The 24816-nt window shown below is 36.2% G+C and overlaps 1 protein-coding gene across 7 annotated transcripts in view; it reads right to left on the minus strand.

The window, feature by feature from the left end:
* The window catches only part of IFT80 (intraflagellar transport 80), a 123592-nt gene that overhangs the window by 7301 nt on the left and 91475 nt on the right, over nt 1–24816 (minus strand). For all 7 annotated transcript variants that reach the window (XM_077880148.1, XM_077880150.1, XM_077880152.1 and 4 more), the window contains 7 exons: nt 12316–12380; nt 10102–10237; nt 9543–9690; nt 7735–7906; nt 6214–6303; nt 5942–6114; nt 1718–1841 (listed from right to left, as the gene is read on the minus strand). In XM_077880148.1, the coding sequence (XP_077736274.1) occupies nt 1718–1841; nt 5942–6114; nt 6214–6303; nt 7735–7906; nt 9543–9690; nt 10102–10237; nt 12316–12380 (908 nt within the window). The remainder of the gene's footprint in view (nt 1–1717; nt 1842–5941; nt 6115–6213; nt 6304–7734; nt 7907–9542; nt 9691–10101; nt 10238–12315; nt 12381–24816) is intronic.

Raw genomic sequence — 24816 nt, forward strand, 5'->3', positions numbered from 1 at the left:
TGAAAATGGAGTTAATGATCTATCATACCTATGTAATGAAGCCTCCATAAAATTCCAAACCACAGGGTTCAGAGAGCTTCTGGGTTGATGAACACACTGGGAGGGTGACTCACACCAACCCCCCAAAAAACAAGAGCTCCTGAGGTTAGGGTCTTTCCAAACCTTGCCCTAAGTATATTTTCATCCGGTTGTTCATCTGTATTCTTTATCATATTCTTTAATAAACTTATGTTTTAAATAAACATAAGTAAATGTTTTCCCTTAGTTCTGTGAGCTATTCCAGCAAATTAATCAAAACGGAAAGTGAACATGGGAACCTCTGATTTATAGTCAGTCAGTCAGTCAGAAGTATAGCTAACAACCTGGACTTGTGTCTAATAGCTGAAACCTAGGCCAGGGTTACTAGGATCTCTGATCTATATCTGGTCAGTCAGAAGCCCAGGTGATAACCTGGGCTTGCAACCACATCTGATGGGGGTGGGAAGCAATCCTGTGGGACTGAGCCCTTTATTTGTGGAATCTGATGCTATCTCTGGGTAGGTAGTATCAGAATTGAGTTAAATTATAGGACACCCAGCTGGTGTTAGAGAATTGGTTGGCATGGGGAAAAACCTCCACACAATAGGTGACCAGAAGCAAAGTATTCTGTGTGAATAATAAAGGAGACTCGTGAAAGACTCATAGTAGGGAAGAACTATGTTTTTCTCTATAAGGAGAAAGACAGTTTTTCAAGTCATCTGGTAAATGATAATGTTGGCTTTAGTAGAAACTGTAGGTACTTTCTTTCCTTTTCCCAGGTTTCCTCTAATTTACCCTGCCCTTTAGGACAGGTCAGGACATTCCATTTTATTCTATCTCCAAGGAGCAGCACTCCCATATAGTCTATAAGCTCCACAAAAACAGAAACCATATCTGACTAGGCATCCAGCATAGTATCTGGCCCAGAGTGAGCACTCATAAACGTTTTTTGAATAAGTGAATGAATAAAAGGCTAAAAAAAAATCAACTAGTTCACAGAGCTGGGAGCAAGGTTGCCCCTGTCTTGGGATTACAAGGCTCTTGGGTCTGCATGGCTAGAGGGGAACTCTGTTTCTGTTGTCTGAGCCTGGAAGGATCTAAGCAGGTGACTGCAACAGTCCTGCTCTAGGCACTTGGGCAAACTACTCTACCCTTCTTGTGGGCTGATATGTACTAGGATGACTTTCTTCTAATTATAAAGATAAAACGTGAGATTTTGGTAGGGATTTGAAAGGCAAAGGCTTAGCCTTCTTTGGTTCTAGGCAGTGAAGTCTCCCTGAGCTAGGCTCCTCTCCCTAGAATTTTGCGAAGTGACAAAGTATCCATTTTTCTGGCCAGTGCTCTATGTGTTTATGTATTTCCTCTGGAGCAGAAAGGGCAGCTGGTGGAAGACAAAATTCAGGAGTCAGAAACCTGTATCCCAGCCATTTATATTGTTTACATAAAAATATCAATTAGCACCCAACTTTAACACAAATTAAATATTATGAAAACAGACTTAATCAAAACATAGCTTTAAGATTCCAGAAAAAAAATCAGTAATAAAACTATATAGGCAAAATATAATAATATCATAAGGCAAAAAGTTATTTTTTGGAGATTATGGCAAGAATTATTCCAGTTTTGTCTTGTTAAGATGAATATTACATATAACTTATAAAGCATAGACAATATCATAAAAATACTGTATAATACTTACACCTTCTGCATACTGCAAGTATCGTTTATTAGTTTCCTGTTTACCAAATGTCTCCAAAAACTTTTGACGGTACGCAAGAACTGTATCAACATGTGTTTTGTATTTTACAGCCAATTCAAGTGCCCTATAATGAGAAACAAAACAGATTATCATCATTGCTTGTATTAGCCTGTATATGCAGTAGAGTTTTGGGGTAAGGGAATAGAACAAATGGTCTATGTTGTTTCCTCTCTACTCATCTCTCAATACAGAACACCATTCCCTACCTCATCCATCTTGCAAATTCCTACTTATACTTCAAGGTTCAGATCAGATATGATCTCTTTTCCCTGACCACCTCCCTTTATAGAAATAAATGACCATTATCTTATCTGTGTCCCATAATATTTTATGCTTATTATTATTACTATGAGCACTGCTTACAGTATATCATAATTATTATTTATGAGTCTGTCTCCTTCTTATCCTATAATTTATTGAAGGGAAATCTGGGTCTCATTTCTCTTTGGTGAGTACTCCAGAGTGTGTGTATGGTAAATGGTCATTGAAAAATTCATTAAAATCATAATAAAATCCAAGTGAATGAACTCCCCCGCCCCCTTGTAAGTGGTTCAACTATCTTGACCATTTTTTTAGTCTATAATTTTTTCTGCTCTAGAATTTATTTATCTAAAGTCTAGAATTTATTCTGCTCAATATTCAAATACTGATATCCTTTATAATACAGAAAATTTAAAATATTATAAAACTAAAATTTATGGATAATAAAAATCTGACAAAATGCCCTTTGCCATTCAAGTCTTAGAAAAAGTTAATAGCCATTTAAATTTTATAATCCAATTAATATCTATCAATATAACTAAGTTATTTTTAAGGTAATATTTTCTTTAAATCTCAGGCAAGAACTAAATGAACTGCTGGTAGTATAACAGCAAAGACTTAAAATCTATATATTGGTAATTTGGAGGGAAGTGAAAAGATTAACCCTCATTTTTTGGCCTATATGTGTATATAGATTTTGGTCAGCATCTCAGCCCATGATCCTCTGCATAATTCATATTAGTTGAGTCAAGAATAAACCAGTACAGTATAGCTTTCCACTGTTCACTGTAATCCTGTTTTTAAGTTTGGAATTAAAGCACATTCTTTTTCAAGTTCCCTTGCTTTCTAATGACATATGACTGACTTCTGAATAGGCCAGTCATGATTTATTTATCAGAACCAGCTATTGTAAACCTGTTGTTTTAGAAAAAATCAACTACTACCTAGATTTTTTGCAACATGTAACCCTTCAGTAGGAAAATCTGTTTCATTCTTAGCATGCTTTGATTTGACCTAAATAGTTACTTTAAAAAGTATCTTAGATATACCATGTGTATTGACAACTGAGAGAAATAAAGACAATATAAAAAATTATCAATGTAAGTCATGTGTAATACAAATGATAATGCCAAAATTAGCAAAATTATTTCTTATAAAAATATATTTACATAAACCACATGGCTAACTCCAAGGATCAGTATTTGTTACCCATCACAAATTCCTCACAAAGTTCCCTCATTCCTCTGTGACTTTAAGTCTTTCAGATTTACACAGAAAAGAATGTAGAAGTACTGCAACAGAGAGGAACAAAAGTGAAATGTAAGAAGGCAAAAACTAAGTCACAGAAACTCAAAAAATGAGAAATAGAAGTAAAAGACGCTTTAATCCTTCTAATCCTCTCCCATATCACCCTTTCTATATTCCCAAGACTCTGATTCCAGTGTGGATGTGTGAGTGGAGATTCTGGTGAACCAGCTCTCTGGCACCTGAAATATGCCATTTTCTGTTCCTTTTTTATGACTGAACATCATTGTGGAAGGAATTCTTGATTGCGCAAAACTATAAGTATTCCAAGTGGAGAATACATAAGCATCTATTTTGGGTTGGACTTTTCAAAAAGAAAACTATCTCCAAAGAGATAATTTGTTATGGTACATCATACATTTATTTATGTAGAAAGGATAAAATATGGTATCTAATACTGCATTTAGATACTAGATGACAAGTATTAGCTACATGATAGTCATTATAAGATATGTATTAATTATCTGATTAAAGAGCAATAGCTAAAGGTAAACATTCAAGTTATATGTACTACTTTAAATGTTCTCTAAAAGCATACACTGGGTAAAGAATGTTTTTTTATCATACAGAGGAGGGAATTCACTCCAATTATATAAAGGTTATGGGAACAGCATGTCTCTAGCTTTAAAATGGTTATTTGGCAACCAAACAAATGTGACATTAGATTATGGGGCTGGAATAAATCCATGTATCCTCTCTGATTTTAAATAGAAGGAAGTTATATAAAAAGATTTTATAACTTCAAAATATGATATTTTACATAACTTGAATGAAGCAAAATCACTTTATATAACTGGTAGAAGTAGAGAAATTATTTTTTATTAGTACTTACATAAAGTTTCTAATTTCTATCTCTCTTAACTACAATTTTTGAGAACAGACTACCACCAAATGTCCAAAGTGAACAGCAAATAGGTGACTTGCTTACCTAAAAGTCTTCCAGGGCTGTAACTTATTAGGTTGCAAGTAATTTTTAAATTCAGATATGAATGACAAAAGCACAAACCAGCAAGGCTGTGCTTCTCAAATGGAATAACACATATTATCAAAATGAAATCTATTCCCTTCTAAAGGATTTAAACAAATATAGAAATTTATTTTAGGGATCTTACAAGCAATCTAATATATTTATCATCCAATAATTACATCCTATCTTTCTAGAATTCTAATTAATTAAAGGTTCTGGGCAATGAACACCAATGGCTACTAATATCACAAAAAGATAGGCAACCAGTCATTGTGAAAATATATTAATCACCTCCTCTGATACAGCCTTACCAAGAGGGAAAAAAAAAAAAGTTAAACCTAAATCTAATCAACTTTCTAGATTCAATACCAATTTATGGCGAATTCAAGGGGCAAAGGAATGTGTCAAACACCACCACAAAGATGTAATCAACAAAATCCAGACTATGGGAAACTCTATCGGCCTAGTTTCTGCAGTGGGAAAATTACAAGAAAACACAAGAAAGAGGAAAACCTACAGATTAAAAGAAATTTGAGAACATATCAACCAATCATCATGTACAGACCTTTTTTGGATCCTGAATCAAACAAACAAGCCATAAAACAAAACTAAACATTATGAGATAATCAGAAAAATAATACTGAATAAAATTGTTAATTCTTTAAAGTGTGATCATATTACTGTGGCTAGATTTTTAAAAACCTTGATACACATACTGAAATATTTACAGATAAAATGGTATGATGACTGGGATCTGGTTTTAAAAATATGGTAGGGTATGAATAGAGACAAAGATTATGAAAGACACTTCAAACCTGGAAAAATCAGCATGCCAACTTTATAACATAGTGATTTTGGTGGGTATAAGCACTACAGCCTTTTTCACTGAGAAACATGTACCTGAGAGATTGAGGGGAAAAATCTAATATGTCATAGAGAAAAGTAGCATGCCACTCTGTCTCAGAAAGCACTCTGTGTCAAAGCCTAATATAGTGGAGAAGGCTACTACTGAGCACTCCTCATTTCAAATCCTGCAGCCTTTCTTCCTTAGCATCACAAATCTCTCATGGTTCTTTCTGTCTGTCTGACTGCTTTCTGCCAATCTTTCAGCAGATTTCTCTTCTTCCACCCATAAATGTGGTTGATGTATTCTCACTCCACACATTCCCCAACCAATTGGTTCCATTTTTCTAGCTTCAATTGCCATCTATTTGCTGATGACTCCTAAATCTACATCCCTAGCTCATATCTGTCTCATGAGCTCTGGGTTCAACTATTATCATGTATCTGTCTCTTCACAAACATTTCAAATCTAACATGCCTAACACTGAACTCACTATATTCCCTTCCAAATCTGCTAATAGTAGCATCGTCTATCCAGTTATTGAAATCAGAAATTCAGGAGACACCCTAGCTCTTTTCTTCTTCACTTGAACTTCTAATCAATCACAAGTTCAGAGAAGGCATAAATCTTCAAAGGCAAACTCCTCACAAATAGAAATGTGAACAAATTCTTCTGTGATGTTAGGAAACTATTAAGTACAGTGGAAAATGTAATTTACCAAGTGGTAGATAGAAGACTACATTAAGATCAGTTGGGTTTTAGAATTGATGAAAAACATTTTTATTACCTTTCCCAGTTATAGAGATTAATATTGATCTGGATCGCTTGATAAACAAGGCCAGCCTGAAGAAGTACCATTTCAGCCTCCTGTATGTTCCCACTGAACATTAATATGTGGGCCATTTTTGATTCTTTAGATGGAAGGTCTTTTATAGAATTGATGTATTGAACCTTATCAATCTAAAAAAAGAAAAAAATACATGAAGTGGATAGTGACAGAAATATAAAAAATTATGGTAAGAAAAACCACAAACGTATAGGTAAGTAAACATTATTTACTTCACCAATTGCTGCGTAGGCTATTTCTGCAGTAGTCATATCTCTGTTAGCAACTGCCATAGCAGCTAGGCAAGCCCACATAGTTTGTTCCTAAAGTGAAATAGGGGAACAATTATTTCAATTACAAGCAGAACTGCCTTAAAATAAGCAGCTATTTAAAATATATTAAAGTTATATTTTTAATGAAAAAATTAAACATTCCTGAGCATGGCACTGAAAAAAACTACTAATTTAATAAATTAATGATGTGGAAATTTCATGTGAATACTTTGTTAAAATATATTAATAACATATAAAGAACTTCTTTTGAATAAAATTTATTTTTGTACTTCTGATATACTATTAAGATAATTCAAGGTTATAGACCCTCCAGTCTTTTTGATCAGGTCAAAGAATGTAACTTACAACCAGAGAAATAGTGAGGTTCTCAGACAATGCTATTATTGAAAGTTGCCATCAACTCATTGTAAGGGAAAGCAACTAAAAGTCACTTTAAAGGTGTATTTTAGGGACACCTGGGTGGCTCAGTGGTTGAGCATCTGCCTTAGGCTCACGTCATGTCCTCCGTGTTCTGGGATTGAGTCTCACATCAACCTCCCCTTGGGGAGCCTGCTTCTCCCTCTGCCTGTGTCTCTGCCTCTCTCTGTCTCTCATGAATAAATAGCATTAAAAAAAAAAAAAAGTGTATTCTAAGGGCTGCTAAGCCAGGTAAAGTTAAAAAGTTCTGTGGTCGGGATCCCTGGGTGGCGCAGTGGTTTAGCGCCTGCCTTTGGCCCAGGGCGCGATCCTGGAGACCCGGGATCGAATCCCATGTCGGGCTCCCGGTGCATGGAGCCTGCTTCTCCCTCTGCCTATGTCTCTGCCTCTCTCTCTCTCTCTGTGTGACTATCATAAATAAATAAAAAATTAAAAAAAAAAAGTTCTGTGGTCGGGACACGTGAATGGCTCAGTGGAGCTACCCAGAAGTCCTGGGATCGAGAACCGCATCGGGCTTCCCGCAGGGATCCTGCTTTTTCCTCTGCCCATGTCTCTGCCTCTCGTGAATAAATAAAACCCTTAAAAAATAAGTAAATAAAAAGTTCTGTGATCAAATATGCTTGGAGAAAGCTGGATTCAACCAACCTGGGAAATGCTGATCTAAAGTAGAGGTTCTTAACCTTAGGTGTATAAATCACCTGAGGAATTTTAAAAATAAGCCTAGGATTCATCCCAGATTGAATAAATTAGAATCTCTGTGGGAGTAAAACTTGGGAATCTGACTTTTTAGAAAAAGCTCCAGGGAAGATTTTTATATGTGCCAGTATAGAGAAACTACTCATTTAAATTACAGCTTCTTCAAAAATAAATCACATAGCAATATCTATCTCCCTGCACGGCTTGTGTCTTCACTTATTAAAAAGAGACATGACTTCATTTGCAATTTTTCCAGCCCTTAGTTGTTACCATTTCTTATCTTGCACAAAGATATGTGTCAACTAATACTCAATATATACACAACTATGGATCTGAAATGTAAAGTACCTTCACAAAGCGACAAAGTCTTACAGCATCTTCCCATTTTGAACCGCTTACATATTCATGGAGAATAGCAGGATATGGTGATATGCTGATGTGAACCAGCGAGCCATCAGCTCTTCTTATAGTTACTTGATTTCCGACAAAACTTACAATATGGGGATTTTTACTAAATTCACTGTTGAAAAAAAGCAAAGTATAATTTATGCTCTGAGCAAAATCTTTCATATGTACTAAATTTGGGGAGTTGACCCTTGACACAGATATAAAGTCTCCAAGTGTCCAAAATTGACCCCCAAAAAAGTTAACTCCAGGGAGAAAGTATATATTTAAATAAACATTCAAATCTAATCTGCTATATGCTTGGAGTTTAATGTGACAAAAATTAACACATACTTGAGAGCTATGCCTAAAAGCATTTGAAATAATCTTTTTCACCTAAGTCTTAAGGTAAATTACACAAATGATTAAAAAACTCAGGGGCAGCCTGGGTGTCTCAGCGGTTTAGCGCCGCCTTCAGTCCAGGGCCTGATCCTGAAGACCCAGGATCGAGTCCCACATCAGGCTCCCTGCATAGAGCCTGCTTCTCCCTCTGCCCGTGTCCCTGTTCTCTCTGTCTCTCTCTCTCTCTCTGTCTCTCATGAATAAATAAATATAATCTTTAAAGAAAAAAAAATTTAACATTAGCTTTTGAAAGTATAAACCAGTAAAAAATTAAGATGATTACAAGACTATTTTCTCATAATAAAAAGAGGTGAACTTGGGATCCCTGGGTGGCGCAGCGGTTTGGCGCCTGCCTTTGGCCCAGGGCGCGATCCTGGAGACCCGGGATCGAATCCCACATCAGGCTCCCGGTGCATGGAGCCTGCTTCTCCCTCTGCCTGTGTCTCTGCCTCTCTCTCTCTCACTGTGTGCCTATCATAAAAAAAAGAGGTGAACTTTAAGAGACTAACTTCTCTTTATTAATTTAAATACCTCTAAAATGATGCCTTTTGGGATACCTGGGTGGCTCAGTGGTTAAGCATCTACCTTCAGCTCAGCGCGTGATATCGGGATCTGGAATCAAGTCCTGCATTGGGCTCCTTGTGGGAGGTCTGCTTCTCCCTCTGCCTGTATCTCTGCCTCTCTGTGTGTCTCTCATAAATAAATAAATCTTTTTAAAAAATGATGCCTCTCTGGTCTTATAAGAGTTATGAATATTAAAGTGAACTCAAAATAGATTTGAAAGTTAAGATAAGGTTTGGAGTTAAGAAGCTTTGCATTCTTATTTTGTCAAGATTGAGAGATCTTGTTATTTCTAGAGAACTTAGGGATATACATGTATTTTCTAAAGCATGTAAAATTAAACTCTTCAGTTACCACATATTTTTAATCTTTAATATTACTTTAAAAATTCAATTCTAGAGACCTATACAGTCCTATAAGTATAGTAATTAGTAATTTATGATAATTCGAGAAAGAATAAAGGTTGACACACATTGTATATCACTGAAAAAAATCTAAAAAATGTCCATATTAAAATCACTAAACCACACTGAAAAAAAGCTACCTGAGTTTCATTAAATAACATTAGGCTTAAAATTATATTCATATAAGGAAAATTATGTCCATAGAAGGAATAAATATAGTAGTATTATACGACACTTTCAATTTGACCCCAACACTTAAATCTAATCTCATTAAGCTAGCTTTAGCTGAACAATTTCGTTGACTGAGTAGAGTGAAAGGTACCTTGCAGGATTAAAATCAGAGGCAAAAACATGACACTTTAGAGTCATTTATTACAATAAACAATTCCAACAGTAAAATGTTACCTTGCATCCCTTTCGTATAATGTTTTAGGCAAAATGTCTCTGTCCACATAAACTGTATTAGGATAATACCACACTGTAAATCGAGTATCTTGAAGTCCACAAAGGATATTACATGTATCACTCCATGCCAAAGTATGCACCATTGTTCCTTATTTTAAAAAGAATGTTAATGTATTATTAGTTCCACTATAATAAGCATTAAAAATATTTTAATAATCAACATACAGGACCCCTTCTAAATTCTGGTAGGTGTGCCTCTGTTTTCTGATTGTATAATGGTGAAAACATGTACAAAAACTCATTTAAAAATATATGGAAATATTTGAGTATTTGACCTGGAGCCATTATGTTTTAATTTCTAAGTCTTTCAATGCTAATGTGTTTATAGCAGCTAAAGACTTGCTATTTAAGTGGTGTTAAATAGTTAAGAAAAGTTATGAGACCGAAGCATGATTCGCAGATTAATTCAAGCAAGTATGCTATTTAGTATAATATATGACAGAGTAGATCTAAGAAAATTCAAAGTAATCAAATTTTAAATGTATTATAATTTTTTTACCAAGTTTGATAATCTGTTCTTCCTTCCCAAATCGTTTCACTGAAGTGATATAGAGATCTCTATTTTTATCAATGAACGCAATTTTTCTATCATTGGTAAGTCCCTTTTGATCCAGAGCAATTTCCAAGATTTCATTCTAAAATTTAGAAAAATGAAAATACTGCATTAATTTTAGTGCTTGATATCAGATCACTTAAGTTATTTAATTACAAGAATATTTGTTTATTTAAAGATCAATTAAATATCACCCCCTACTTAGAATGATAAAATGTCTCTGTTAACTACTGATATAATTCAAAAGCTAAAGTACAGTTACCTTTTTTTTAATTTACAAGGGAAAGATGCCCCGTAAAACACTAAAATGTATATCTTTTTGAAACTTCATAAGCTAGGAAACATTCCTTTTTTTTTTTTTTTAAGATTTAGTTACTTAGAGAGAGTCTGTGTACCAGTGGGAGAGGGAGCAGAGGGAGAGAATCATCAGGCAGATTTATGAAAATACCTTATGTTTTTAGAGTCTTAAATTTTATACATTCTTTTCAGATTCAATTCCTATGAAATAGCAAACTATCTTGTGTTATCGGTATTACTATACTTGCTTTATTGACAAGAAGACTGAGCTGCATAGACATTAAGTGATTTTTGCTCAGAAAAAGCTGGTAACAAGCACATCTAAAATTTAAAGTCCAGGTCTCTAACTTAAGATTAGTGTTCTGTCTATATAACAAAGCATTTCTGGCATACTGCATTAATCTATTATACTATTACAATAGCTTGTAAAATGAATTTCCTTATAACTTGGAAATGGTTTAGTGTGGATTCATTTCAACTCAATCAAAGAGTTGAAATGCTATTTACTGCCTACTATCTTAAGACTTGCTAGGACTTTTTTTTTTTAGACTTGCTAGGATTTGTTTTATTTTTTGAAGGTGTCACAATAATACCTTAAATGTCCATCATTTGGGCACAGGTTAAATAAATTCTGATATATCCATAAAATGTTATACTGTATGGTGGGGGAGAAAAGGATTGGGAAGGCACTTTATGTACTGATATAGAAAGATATCTAGGAATAGTGTTATGGGAGAAAAGCAATGTACAAAGTCATATGTTACATTTTTGTAAAAGGGGGAAAATAACATATATCTGTTTTATTTATATATATACATTAAAATATACATGTTATTTATATATAGAAGTATACACACACATTAAAAAAATCTCTGGAAGGAAAAAGGAGTTTTTTTTTTTTTTTTTTGAAAAAGGAGTTTAATAATGGTGGTTATTTTTTGGTAGAACAGAATTGTACTGATAAGAAATAGATGTAGTAGGGAGACTTTTTCCCTGTATACTTTTTTATGCTTTTTCTGAAGCTTATGAATATATTTGTTATTCAAATTCAAACTAATAAATATATAAAGAAGAAAATAAAAGTATAGAGTAGTGTTTCAGTAGTGGCATTGAGTGATAAAGTTAAAAACATCTTTAGACCTTAATATATCTCTATTAGAATAAATAAAATGTGCTCCTTTGCTTATTTTAATGCTAAAAATCAGAAACCAATAAACACTTCACAATTCAAGATCTTTTTGTACTTCTATATAATTTTTTTCAGTTTAACTAGTGTTAAAACCTAAAGAAAATGGTGGCTAAGGATAGGTCAATGGGAAAACTGCAAGATGTTTAGGAATACAAAACATTTTTATTTCCTGATAGGTGATAAAAGTTTAACCAAGATAGGACATTTTATTGAAAACCAGTAAACAGCCTGGATAATGACATGTAACTCAGATTCTTTTATCCAATTAATTAGTATATATAGCTTTCTATTACAGAGTTTACTAGTGCTTAGTCTTTATGACATTTTTAGGCAAAATACTCTATATAGAATGCACATTGGGTTTAAATATAAAACTAATTTCTAGGGGTGCCTGGCTGGCTTGGTCAGAAGGGGCATGTAACTCTTGATTTTGGAGTCATGAGTTCAAGTCACATGCTGGGTATAGGGATTACTTAAAATGAATAAATAAATTAAAACTTAAAAAAATAAAAATAAAGTGGAGGATTGAGATAACTATTGCAAAAAAGCCTATTTTTTTTTGTTAAAAATCTAAACTAATTTCTGTTTTTTTACCTTAAAATGAGAACATTATTTTTAAAAAGGAAGTAAATAAATAGTGGCTATTTACATCAGAAATAGCTAAGGTCCATTACCTTATGAGAAAGAAGCTTCCCATCACCTAGTGGTTTTCCAGTTGATGCCTCAAAAAGGAAGATTACTTGAAAAAAAAGTAAAGCATTAGTTAATATATTATATTAGAATTTTTATTGGTAGACTTCAATGGAATTATCATATCATGATGAGAAATTATTTAACTCTTTGGACCACAGAATATCTATCAGCATAGAAGAGCAGCAGCATCAAATTCCTACTTATTAACGGGGCCATGTTTCTTAGAAAATGGTGGAACTGAATCTTCTTCCTAAAACATATTCCCTAATTAGAATAGTTATTAATGGCATGGCTTCACTCCTCCATTGGATCTACAATGATAAACCCAAGTCCAGATGTAATTTGTAATTTTCAGAACTCTGATTTGGATGAATAACTTATGAGTGTTATACTCAAACAATCATATTTCACAAAAGAAAAATGTGCCAAGTGCCTACTATAATATCAGGCAATGTGTTATGCATTGTTCAGTTCTCTGGGGTCAGTACCCAGCTCCCTATAGTATAATTAGTAATTTGTCTGGCTTTTGTCCTGAGTTCCTGGCAGGGAGCTTCAACAACCCTTGTAATTTCCTGAGTGATTAGGAGTATCTTAGTTATGCTAGTGGGGAGACTTGGTGGGCCCCTAGATAGCTTCAGAATGGGGGATGGTCACCAGCTCCTTGACCTCTGGGGATGGGGAGGTTTGGGGGGAGGGGGCTGGAAATTGAGTTCAATCATGTGGCCAATAATTTAGTTAATCATGCCCATGTAGTAAAAATCCCATAAAAACTTAGCATTGTTTCCTCATTGGTGAACATACTGGTATACCGGGAGAGTGACATGCCCTAATTTCATGAGAGGGCACAGAAGTTCTGCATTCTTTCCTAGGCTGCACCCTAATGTATCCTTTATAATAAAATTATAATTCTAAGTATTGCACCTTCCTGAGATCTGTGAGTCATTCTAGCAAATTAACCAACTTGAGGGCGCCGTAGGAGTCCCTGAATTTGTAGCCAGTCAGTCAGCAAAGCGGGTTGGCCTGGGGACTCCCTGAGACTTACTTACAACTAGTGTCTAAAGTGAGGGCAGTCTTGAGGAGAATTTTGCCTTTAAGCCCTGGAGTCCATGCTAACTATAAGTTAATAGTATTAGAAACTAATTGCAATATACCGGTTAAGGTAAAAACGGAATAGTTAGTGTCAGAAAGGTTGAGATTCACTGGACCAACCATAACTCATTGAAACATGTGGTTTAGGAATAGAAAGGATGAGAGAACAGGGAATGAGGAACCTCTAACTCTTAGAGGCAAAAGGGTCACTAACAGTAAGAAACAGCAGCTAACTGCAATCAGCTATAAGGTAAAAGTCACCTACAGAATTTTGAGATGACGGATCCATCTTCTGGGCAGTTGGTTTACTAGATGCATAAGAAAATGCAAATATGAAAAAGGAAAAATATACAATCCCGTGGTTATTATAATCGGTAATAGGTAAGATGAAAGTAAGAGATGGGCCAAATATAGATTCTAGCCAATATCAATTACAGCCTCTAGGCCCAGGACCCCCACTGAAAGAATATGTTGGAGAATATCCTGATTCCGGTCAGCCTGAGGTACAGCTACTATTCTCAGAGCCATTACCCAAGGAAAATGTTATGTTAAAACAAATAATGAGAAAGACTAAAATAATTAGAGATAGACAGGTGAGGAGCATCAAGGCTTGCATTCCCGCAGATTGAAAATCTTAAGAAATGAGATGAATAAAGCAAATATTGATAGGGAAAAAAATAGAAGTTGGATGGATCAATAGGAATCCCTGTTGGTCCCCCAACATTGAAGGTCTTTAAACAAATTTGCTTTATTCATCCCAGTTTGGAGGAATCTTTAAATAAATTTGCTTTATTCATCCTAGTTTGGAAGAATTTAGAAAGCTATACAGCAAAATAGCAAAAAGAAATCTCACCTCCAATTGCCTGGGATGATGGTTCCCCAATTTAATCAAGAGATGGACTGATAAAAGGGCCATGGTTCCTTGGCTCAACACTCTACTGGGGACCTAAGGCCTTATGCACAGGAGTGGATAAAATGGTCAGGGGGCTGAAGAGAGAAGTTTCTAGGACTTCTTGATATGAGAGTCCCATGCACTATGGTACCAAAGTCCATTGGTGAAGTTCTAACGAGGACTACAATTAAATTGAGAGAACACAGAAAAACAAGGGTTAATATGATTAAGGTGAAGTTTGAATGAAACTTGGAGTGTTTAAATGGGCTTTATGTCAAGAGGCTATGTCTCTACTTGAATGTTGAATGGGACTGGATATTATATCTGACTGAGGAAATACTACCTAGTGCTTTAAAACTAAAACCCGTTGGCAAAGTCCTACTGATGATCAACTAGAATGAGAGGATAAAGAAATACAAGAATTAATGGGATTAAGGTGAATGTTTAAATGAAAATTAGTATACTTGAAGAAGCTTCATATGAAATGGTTGTGACTCTTATCTGAATGTATTACAGGGACGGATATTGTGCCTAGCTGGGGAATGTTTCCCTTATCAAGTACTGTAAAACAAAAGGCATGAAAAATCCACCCCTCAAATATTAATTGGACATACAAAGTGGGAATCAGTGAGACTGCTGGAACACACAGGTGTTATATCAAATGCTGTGAAATAGAAGCTGGAGTGCTAATTAGGATACATTCTCTGTACAGCAGTCTTGTGTGGAATGTAGACTGGGGCTAATTGACAAAAGTCTGTGAACACCTTCCAGTGATAGCTACTAGAACTCTAAATAAGACAACTTCCATTTGGAGGAGCAATTGCTAGCTTGCTATCAGATATTAATTGAAACTGCCTCTGTGGGCAGCCCCGGTGGCCCAGCGGTTTGAGGCCACCCTCAGCCTGGGGTGTGATCCTGGAGACCTGGGATTGAGTCCCGTATCAGGCTCCCTGCACGGAGCCTGCTTCTCCCTCTGCCTGGGTCTCTGCCTCTCTCTCTCTCTCTCTCTCTCTCTCTCTCTGTGTCTCTATGAATAAATAAATAAAATCTTAAAAAGAAAGAAGGAAAGAAACTGCCTCTGACTAAAAAGCATAAAATAAGGATGTCTTGGGTGATGTCAGAGAAATGCTCTAATGAGGAAGGCAGTGCCCAGAAAAGTTCTATAATAAAACAGACATGGTGCGTGCAGAATACACGACCAAGGGAATACATGGAGTTACACAGCATATCATAAGCAGTTAGACTCTCTTCCCCAGAAACGACCCTGGAACCATGAGAAGAGCTGCAGGATTCTATCATGACTCGGGCAGAGCCTGTAAACAGCTCTCAACAGACCAACAAACAGCTGCTTGGCTTATGGGTGGCAGTTTCAACATGAACACACAGCATTCAGCTTGGAAGGCCACCACTCTGACTGAAAAAGGTAAACACAAATTGGCTCAGTGAGCTGCACTGCATGCTGTTTGCCCTCATGTTTGGATTTTGACCTACTCACAGGCAGTGGTCAATGGCTCGGCCACATACATGGTCAGGCAGAAGGGCAACGGAAGATTGGCCTATTAAAGGGGTGCCCTTCTGGGGCACGACCCTATGGAAATCACTATGGGAATCTGAAGGGTGCATTCAAGTAGGCCATGTCAGTGCCCGTGAGAAGAACCCCTTTCCAGCATCAGAAGATGCCTGGAATGGACGAGCAAGTGTGCTCACTTGAGGTAGCCACTTGGGTTAATGGAGTGAGTGGAACTGAAACAATGCAGAGAGGTTGTATCTAGACATGCTCCTTTTGCACCCTCAGAGGCACAAAATGTCAACAGGAACTGTTTTGTCTGCCAACAAGAGAGATTTAGAGATTGCAGGTGGCTATGGGGAAGATTCCCTGGGGGGAGTCCTTGTACAGAGCTGGCAAGTCAGACTGATGCCGGTAGCCCTGCGGGGCTAAAACTGGGTCCTGATGAGAGATAGACACTGGCTCTGAGTTGGGCTTTGCTTACGCAGTGGTAGATGCAAATGCTCAGAGTACTATCAAAGAACCAGAGCAGAAGATATTGCACTGATTTGGACCACTGAATCACATTTCTTCAGAACAAGGGACACACTTTACAGCCATCTTGTCCAACAATGGCAGAGAGATGCTTTCTGGGAGTAATAGTTTGGTAAAGAATTAGAATGGGCAATGAAAACAATGGTTGTTTAAAATGAGGAGAGAGGGAATACAGGCATGAAGAACCAGCTTACAAGCATTCATAAGTGTGTACTGACATTCCATATAAAGGGAGCAAAGAGTGTGTCCACACTAGATAAATTCCCCTGCAATTTCACTGGAAATAGGAAATAGGGGCTAAGGAAGATGCTAGTATGACTGCAATTATTCTCACAATGGGAGAATCTGGTATGATGGCTATACTCTTCCCTTTCTTTCCCATATCACCTCAACTTTCTTCTTCTTACTAGATACAGTGGTCTCAGGGCCAAGGTTGCAACTACAATTATCAAAAGCAGAGATGATTCCTAGGCAAGAAACTATTAACTTTTAGGTCAGAATTTCTAAGGACCTGATGGAGTGGGTTGTACTTCCACTCCAACTGGCAAATATGGGGTCAAATGTGAATGCAGTTATATTGCCCAGTGGTAGAAACAGCCCACCAGTTCTTTACAAATAGAGAGAAGGAGAAATATTACCTGAGAAAAACAATATAGGCCTATCTCAAGTAGCAAGAAAAATCTCAAAACAACCTAACTTTATACCTAACAGCTAAAAAAAGAAAAACAAGCAAAGCCCAAAGCCTGTAAAAGGAAGGAAATAATAAAGATTAGAGCACAAATATATGAAACAGAGACTAAAAACACAATAGAACAGATCAATGAAGTCAGGAGCTGGTTCTTTGAAAAGATCAACAAAATTGATAAACCTTTAGCCAGACTCATTAAAAAACAAAAACAAAAACAGAGACAGAGAGGACTCATATAAATCAAATCAGAAATGAAAAGAGAAATAACAACCGACACTACAGAAATACAAATAATTATAAGAGAATATTTTGAAAAATTATATATCAAAAATTGGACAATCTAGAAGAAATGCATCAATTCCTAGAAATATATAACTTTCCAAAACTGAAGTAGGAAGAAATAGAAAACTTGGATAGACTGATTAATAGCCATGAAATTGAATCAGGAATATAAAACCTCCCCAAAACCAAAGTCCAGGACCAGATGGCCTCACAGGTGATTTCTACATTTAAAGTGTTGTTAATACCTATTCTTCTCAAACTATTCCAAAAAATACAAGAGGAAGTAAAGATTCCAAATTCACTCTATGAGGCCAGCATTATCCTGATACCCAATACAGATAAAGACATTACCTAAAAGAGAACTACAGGCCAATATCTCTGATGAACATAGATGCAAAATTCTTCAACCAAATATTAGCAAACCAAATCCAACAATACATTATAAACATTATTCACCACAATCAAATGGGATGTATTCCAGGGATGTAAGTGTGGCTCAATATTTGCAAATCAATCAATGTGATAAATCACATTAGTAAGAGAGAGAATAAAAACCATATGATCATTTTAATAAATGCAGAAAAAGCATTTGACAAACTACAACATCCATTCATTTAAACTCTCAATAAAGTAGGTTTATTTTTTGTTTGTTTGTTTTTTTAATAAAGTAGATTTAGAGGGAACATAACCCAACATAATAAAGGCCACATAGGAAAAAGCATGGCTAACATTATACTCAATGGTGAAAAACTGAGAGCTTTTCCTTCTAAAATCAGGAATACAAGGATGTACACTCCCATTACTATTATCCAACACAGTCCCGCAAGTCCTAGCTGTAGCAATCAGACAAGAAAAAGTAATAAAAGTCATCCAAATTGGTAAGGAAGAAGTAAAACTCACTATTTGTACATGACACGATATTAAATATAGAAAACCCTGAGGACCTCACCAAAAACTATCAGAACTGGTAAGTGAATTCAATTCAGTAAAGCTACAGGAGACAAAATTAATACACAGAACTCTGTTGCATTTCTATACATTAATAATGGAGTAGCAGACAGAGAAATGAAGAAAACAATCTCACAACTGTCAAAAATAATAAAATACTAGGAATAAACTTAACCAAGGAGGTAAAGACCTATACTCTGAAAACTATAAAACACAAATTTAAGAAACTGAAGATGACACAAACAAATGGAAAGATATTCCCTGCTCATGGATTAGAAGAACAAATATTATTAAAATGCCCATTCAACTCAAAGCAAGGTAGAGATTTAACGCAATCTCTATCAAAATGCCAATAGCATCTTTCACAGAACTAGAATAATCTTAAAATTTGTATGGAACCACAAAATACGCCAAATAGCCAAAGCAATCTTGACAAAGAACAAAACTGGAGGTATCACAATCCCAGATAGCTTTAAAAAAAATTTTTTTTATTGGAGTTCAATTTGCCAACACTTAGCAAAACACCCAGTGCTCATCCCGCCAAGTGCCCCCATCAGTGCCCATCACCCAGGCACCCCTATCCCCCACCCACCTTCCCTTCTACTACCCCTTGTTCATTTCCCAGAGTTAGGTGTCTCTCATGTTTTGTCAACAATCCCAGATTTCAAGATATACCACAAAGCTGTAGTAATAAAAACTGTATGGTACTGGCACAAAAACAGACACATAGATCAATGGAACAGAACAGAGTTCAAAAATAAATGCATGCTTTTATGATCAATATATGACAAAGGAGGCATGCATATACAATGGGAAGAATATAGTCTTTTTCAATAAGTGGTGTTGGGAAACTGGCCATCTACATGCAAAAGAATGACACTGGACCACTTTCTTACACTATGCACAAAGATACATTTGAAACGGGTTAAAGACCTGGATGTGAGACCTGAGACCATACAATTCCTAGAAGAAAACATAGGCAGTAATTTCTTTGACATCAGCCATAGAAACATTTTTCTAGATATGTCTCCTCTGGCAAGAAAAACAAAAGCAAAATTAAACTATTGGGACTACACCAAAATAGGAAGCTTTTGCACAGTGAAGGAAACCATCAACAAAACAAAAAGACAACCTGCTAAATGGGAGAAAATATTTACAAATGATGTATTTGATAAGGGGAAGAGGTTAATACACAAAATTATATAAAGAATTTATACACCCCCTCCAAGATAATCCAATTAAAAATGGGCAGAGGACATGAATACACATTTTTCCAAATAAGACATACAGATGGCCAACAGGCACATGAAAAGATGTTCAACCTCACTAATCATCGGGGACACACAAATCAAAACTATACTTTTCAAAATGGCTAGAGTCAAAAACACAAGAAACAAGTGTTGCTGGGGCTGTGGAGAAAAAAACTTTCATGCACTGTTGGCGGAAATGCAAACTGATGCAGCCACTGTGGAAAACGGTATAAAGGTTCCTCAAAAAATTAAAACAGAATTGCCATATGATCCAGTAAATTCCCCTACTGGGTATTTACCCAAAGAACATGAAAACACTAATTCAAAAATATGCATCCTTATGTTCACTGCAGCATTATTTACACTAACCAAGATATGGAAGCAACTCAAGTGTCCACTCGCAGATGAATGTAAAAAAAGGTGTGAGATTTATATATATAATGGAATATTACTCAATCATTAAAAGGAATGAAATCTTACCATTTGCAACAACATGGATGGATGGAGACTGTATAAATGCTAAGTGAAATAAATCAGTCTGAGAAAGACAAATACCATATAATTTCACTCATGTGTGGAATTTAAGAAATAAAACAAATGAATTTAAAAAAAAAGAGAGAGACAAAAAAAGAGTCTTAAATATAGAGAACTGGTGGTGACCAGAGAAGGAGTGGGCGGGGAGATGGCAGAGGGGGAAATAGGTGAAGGTGATTAAAAGTACACTTATGATGAGCACTGGGTAATGAACAGAATTAATTGTTGAATCATTATATAGTATACCTGAAACTAATATAACACTGTATGTTAATTATACTTGGCTAAAAAAAGAAAAAAGAAAAAAATGAAGCTATATATTGCTGAGACCCCACCTGCTTTTGCAATCTGACAAGATTAAATGGAATTCTATATACTTGGGTGGCTTTGCCTTGGAAGACATTTTGATTATACAACGTGATGATGGCATGGACTAATTACTAAGGACTAGAGTGACTCTAGGAAAGTAAGTGTCTTTTGACTCTTTTTTTTTTCAAGATTTGTCTATTTTAGAGAGACAGAACACTGGAGAGTGCGGAGGGGGCAGAGGGAGAGAGATAATCTCAAGCAGACTCTGAGATCTCAAGCAGATGCTGAGATTAAAGCCCCACTCGGGGCTTGAACTCACAACCCTGAGATCATGACCTAAGCTAAAATGAAGAGATGCTCAACCAAATGAGCCACCCAGGCACCCCTCGACTCATCTTTCAAGATAGTAAACACTGGCATTGTTGGTATGATTATAATAATACTGATACTGATGGTCAAATATATTGGAAATTTCTGAGTTAAAAGCCTCCTATCCCTGGTCCACACTGATTCCTCCAAATTTTAGGCATATTCATTCTATTTTGGGGGATGACCTTTTGCTATCAGGGATCCATAGTCAAAGACCAGGAATGGCCTGTGGTGTAAAATATAATTTCTTTGGTCTTCGTACTGAATTCTTGGGACACAAAAGCCTTGGAATCTCCCAAATGATGGGAGTGTCACTATTACACTAATGAGTGACTCTTGGTGGGCCCCTTAGATAGCTTCAGGAAGGGGCTGGTCACCAGAAAGTTCAATCATTAGGGGGTTGGGATTTTTAGCTCTCCCCCAACCCTGCCCTCTGGGGATGGAGACTGAGTTCAATCACATAGTCATTGATGTTAGTAATCGTGCCTAATTAGCCATGTAATAAGCCAAAAATACTCTGGACACCAAAGCTCACTGGAGCTTCCTGGTTGGTGAACACGTGTATGTGCTGCAAGGGTGACCACTTTAATTTCATGAGAAGAGGGCACAGAAGTTCCCAGGCATCATACTATGTATATCCTTCATAATAAAACTGTAGTCATATATATAGAACTTTCCTGAGTTGAGGTCATTCTAACAAGCTATTGAACCTGAAAGGATCATGGAAACCCCTGTATATGTAGCCAGTTGGTCAGAAGTACAGGTGGTCTGGGGATCCACCAAGACTTGCAGTTGACATCTGAAGTCAAGGCAATCTTTTGGAGGACTCTCACCTTAACATCATATTTGGAGTGTAGTATATCTCACTGAGGGGTAAAAACAGATTATCTACTAACCATTGAAAATCTCTTTAAGTAATCAATATTATTTTACACATTCATATTCATGACCTTACTATAGAATATTCAAAGTTCTATAGTACCAAAATTTTTGGTTTCCCTGAGAATTTTTTTTTTAAAGTATGCTCTACATCCAACATAAATTATTCAACAAGAGTTGAATGCTCTACTGACTGAGCCAGCCAGGTGTCCCTCCCTCAGAACTATGTATTCGGAGTTGGAGAGGTCTCTTTAAGAACCTGTATTTGTCGGGATCCCTGGGTGGCGCAGCGGTTTGGCGCCTGCCTTTGGCCCAGGGCGCGATCCTGGAGACCCGGGATCGAATCCCACATCGGGCTCCCGGTGCATGGAGCCTGCTTCTCCCTCTGCCTGTGTCTCTGCCTCTCTCTCTCTCACTGTGTGCCTATCATAAATAAATTTAAAAAAAAAAAAAAAAAAAAAAAAAGAACCTGTATTTGTCAAAAACACTTGATTTGGGAGTTCAGCTAGCTTCCAGCCCGAGAATTTCCCTGAACTCCTGAGGAAAAGATTCCAGAACTGTCTTCTCCATATCCCCAGAACACCCCTTAATTTTTAGAGTTAAGTTAGGGGAATGAATACGTGCAAATAAGATGCAGTCTGTAAAGTAATTATTTTTTAATTGTATCACCATTATTTTAGCATTAAATCTAAATTATTTTTCTTTTTGAGGGCTGTTAACAATGATTTGTCTTGCTAACCAATAGCTGAGGGAAATAAATACACTATTGAAACAGAGCAGATATTTTGAAATAAATGTTTTCCATAGGTTATCAAGAGTTGGTCTTAAGACAGACAAAACATTTGTTTGGGAACCACAAAATACATATGAAATATTCAAGGAGATAATGTAAATTGAAAATTTTTGCTATATAGGGGCAGACTGGGTGGCTCAGCGGTTTAGCATCACCTTCCGCCCAGGGCCTGGTCCTGGAGACCAGGGATCGAGTCCCACGTCGGGCTCCCTGTATGGAGCCTGCTTCTCCCTCTGCCTGTGTCTCTGTTCTCTCTCTCTCTCTCTGTGTCTCTCATGAATAAATGAATAAAATCTTAAAAAAAATTTTTGCTATATAAAAATGAAACCTTTGGTAACCTACAACAGTTGAATTTCCCTCCAAGTTATCTTCAACCCTTAGTCCTGGTCCTTATCTTACATGCTCTGATTTCAGGTGAATGGGTATCTGGTACTCATACTACTTCACCTTGACCACATTCTTTACCTATACATTGTCATTCTACCTTCCCAGCTTTCTCTAAGATACAACCCTATCAACTATCACCACTTTCTCCTGCACCTTTACCTGCACCTTTTCATCCGATTCATTCTTAGTACTACAAACATTTTGAAGTTGCCTTTATCAAAAAAAAAAAAAAAAAAAAAAAATTCTTCCCCACTGGAGTAATCTCTATTAATTCCTTGTCTCTCTTAATGCTAGACTTCCTGAAACAACAAGCTTTCAACTTTTACAACTCCTATCTATGTTCTACATGATGCAATGAATCCTGCATGGATCACCGATGACTGCTATGTTGCCCATTCAAAGAGTCTACTTTCCATTTTGACTTCCCAGCAGCACTGGATGCTCCTCACCATTCTCTTTCTTGAAACCCTTACGCAGGCTACATATAACAGTTTTCTCCTGATTCTCTCCTATTTTGGACCATCTCTCATTCACTTTTGCTAATTACTCTTCATCTAGTGACCCCTGTTCCTAAGCTTCTATTTTAGGTCATCTTTTCACAGTACCTACTTTCTCTGATTTCATGTACTTTCATGACATCAAGCATTATCTAAATAATGATAATTCAAGTTCTGTATTTCCAACCCCAGCTTTCTCTGATGTTCTGAAGCAGACCAAGTTGTAAAAATTACAGGAGATATTGTATTAAAGCAGCCAAGAGGAAATGCTGCCTTTGTCCCCTTCTCTGTTTCACCAAAGGATTCCTCTAGTCTCAAACATGACAGTGGTATAAAGAAAAGTGTTGTTTCTCTTTTAAAAAGATTGTTGCGGGGGTGCTGGCTCAGTCAGTTAAGCGTCAGCCTTTGCTTGGGTCATGCTCTCAGGGTCATGGTATCCAGCCCCATGTTGGGCTCCCTGCTCAGCAAGGAATCTGCTTCTCTCTTCTCTCTGCCCCTCCCCATACCACTTGTGCTTTCTCTCTCTCTCTCTCTAAAATAAATAAATAAAATCTTTTAAAAAAATTAAAAATAAATAAATAAAAAGATTGTTAGGGGATGAGGGGAAGATTGTTGGAGTGTTTGCTTTGTTTTGGTTATTCCCTTTAAATAATTCCCAAATTACTCTACAATTCATCACAAATGGAGTAATTTTATATGACCAAACATGCACAAGGTTTACAAAAATGAAAAGACAGAAATGGCATGAAAAGACAGTAGTGGCATATGTAGTCAGCCAAAAAGTTTGAATAATTTATACAGATTGTAAAAATGATGAAATATGTATAACATGACATTCAAATTCCAGAGGATCACACTTCTAGTATATTGATTATTAGCTGTTATTAAACTTTAGGAATGTTAAGTTTGAGGTCAGTGGCTATATTCACAGAAGAAATAATATTGTAACAATAAATTATGCTTTAAAATTGGCAATTTTGCTCAGAAAAAATGAAAAAGAAAAACACTATAACAAAAGTTTTAATTAAGCATAGCAAGAAAATTTTCAAGAATTTGGCTTCCATTACAAAATGCTTTGGGCTTGGCCTAAACTCAGTTTTTTTATAGTGATGCAAACTAATAACTTTTAAAAAAAAGATTTTATTTATTTATCTTGAGAGTGAGAGTGTATGCGAACTGGGAGAGAGCCAGAGAGAGAGAGAATCTCAAGCAGACACCGTACCGAGCATGAAGCCTGATGTAGGGCTCAATCTCATGACCCTGAAATCATGACCTGAGCCAAAATAAAGAGTTGGACGCTTAACTGACTAAGCCATGCAGGTGCCCCCAGACTAATAACTTTTTAAAAAATAAAAGCATTCCATCCTTTTGCTGATTGTACATATTATAAAGAGATGGAGGTATATGGATGGACTTGTCTACTTCTTTCTACAACTGTAAGTGCCCATGAACTATGGGAGGCTGGACTTGTATTTTAGTGTTAGTATGAGCAGAAACTGGTAGAAAGAACAAAGAAGCTGCGGA

This window comes from Canis aureus, chromosome 31 (genome assembly GCF_053574225.1).
Source record: "Canis aureus isolate CA01 chromosome 31, VMU_Caureus_v.1.0, whole genome shotgun sequence".
NCBI lineage: Eukaryota > Metazoa > Chordata > Mammalia > Carnivora > Canidae > Canis > Canis aureus.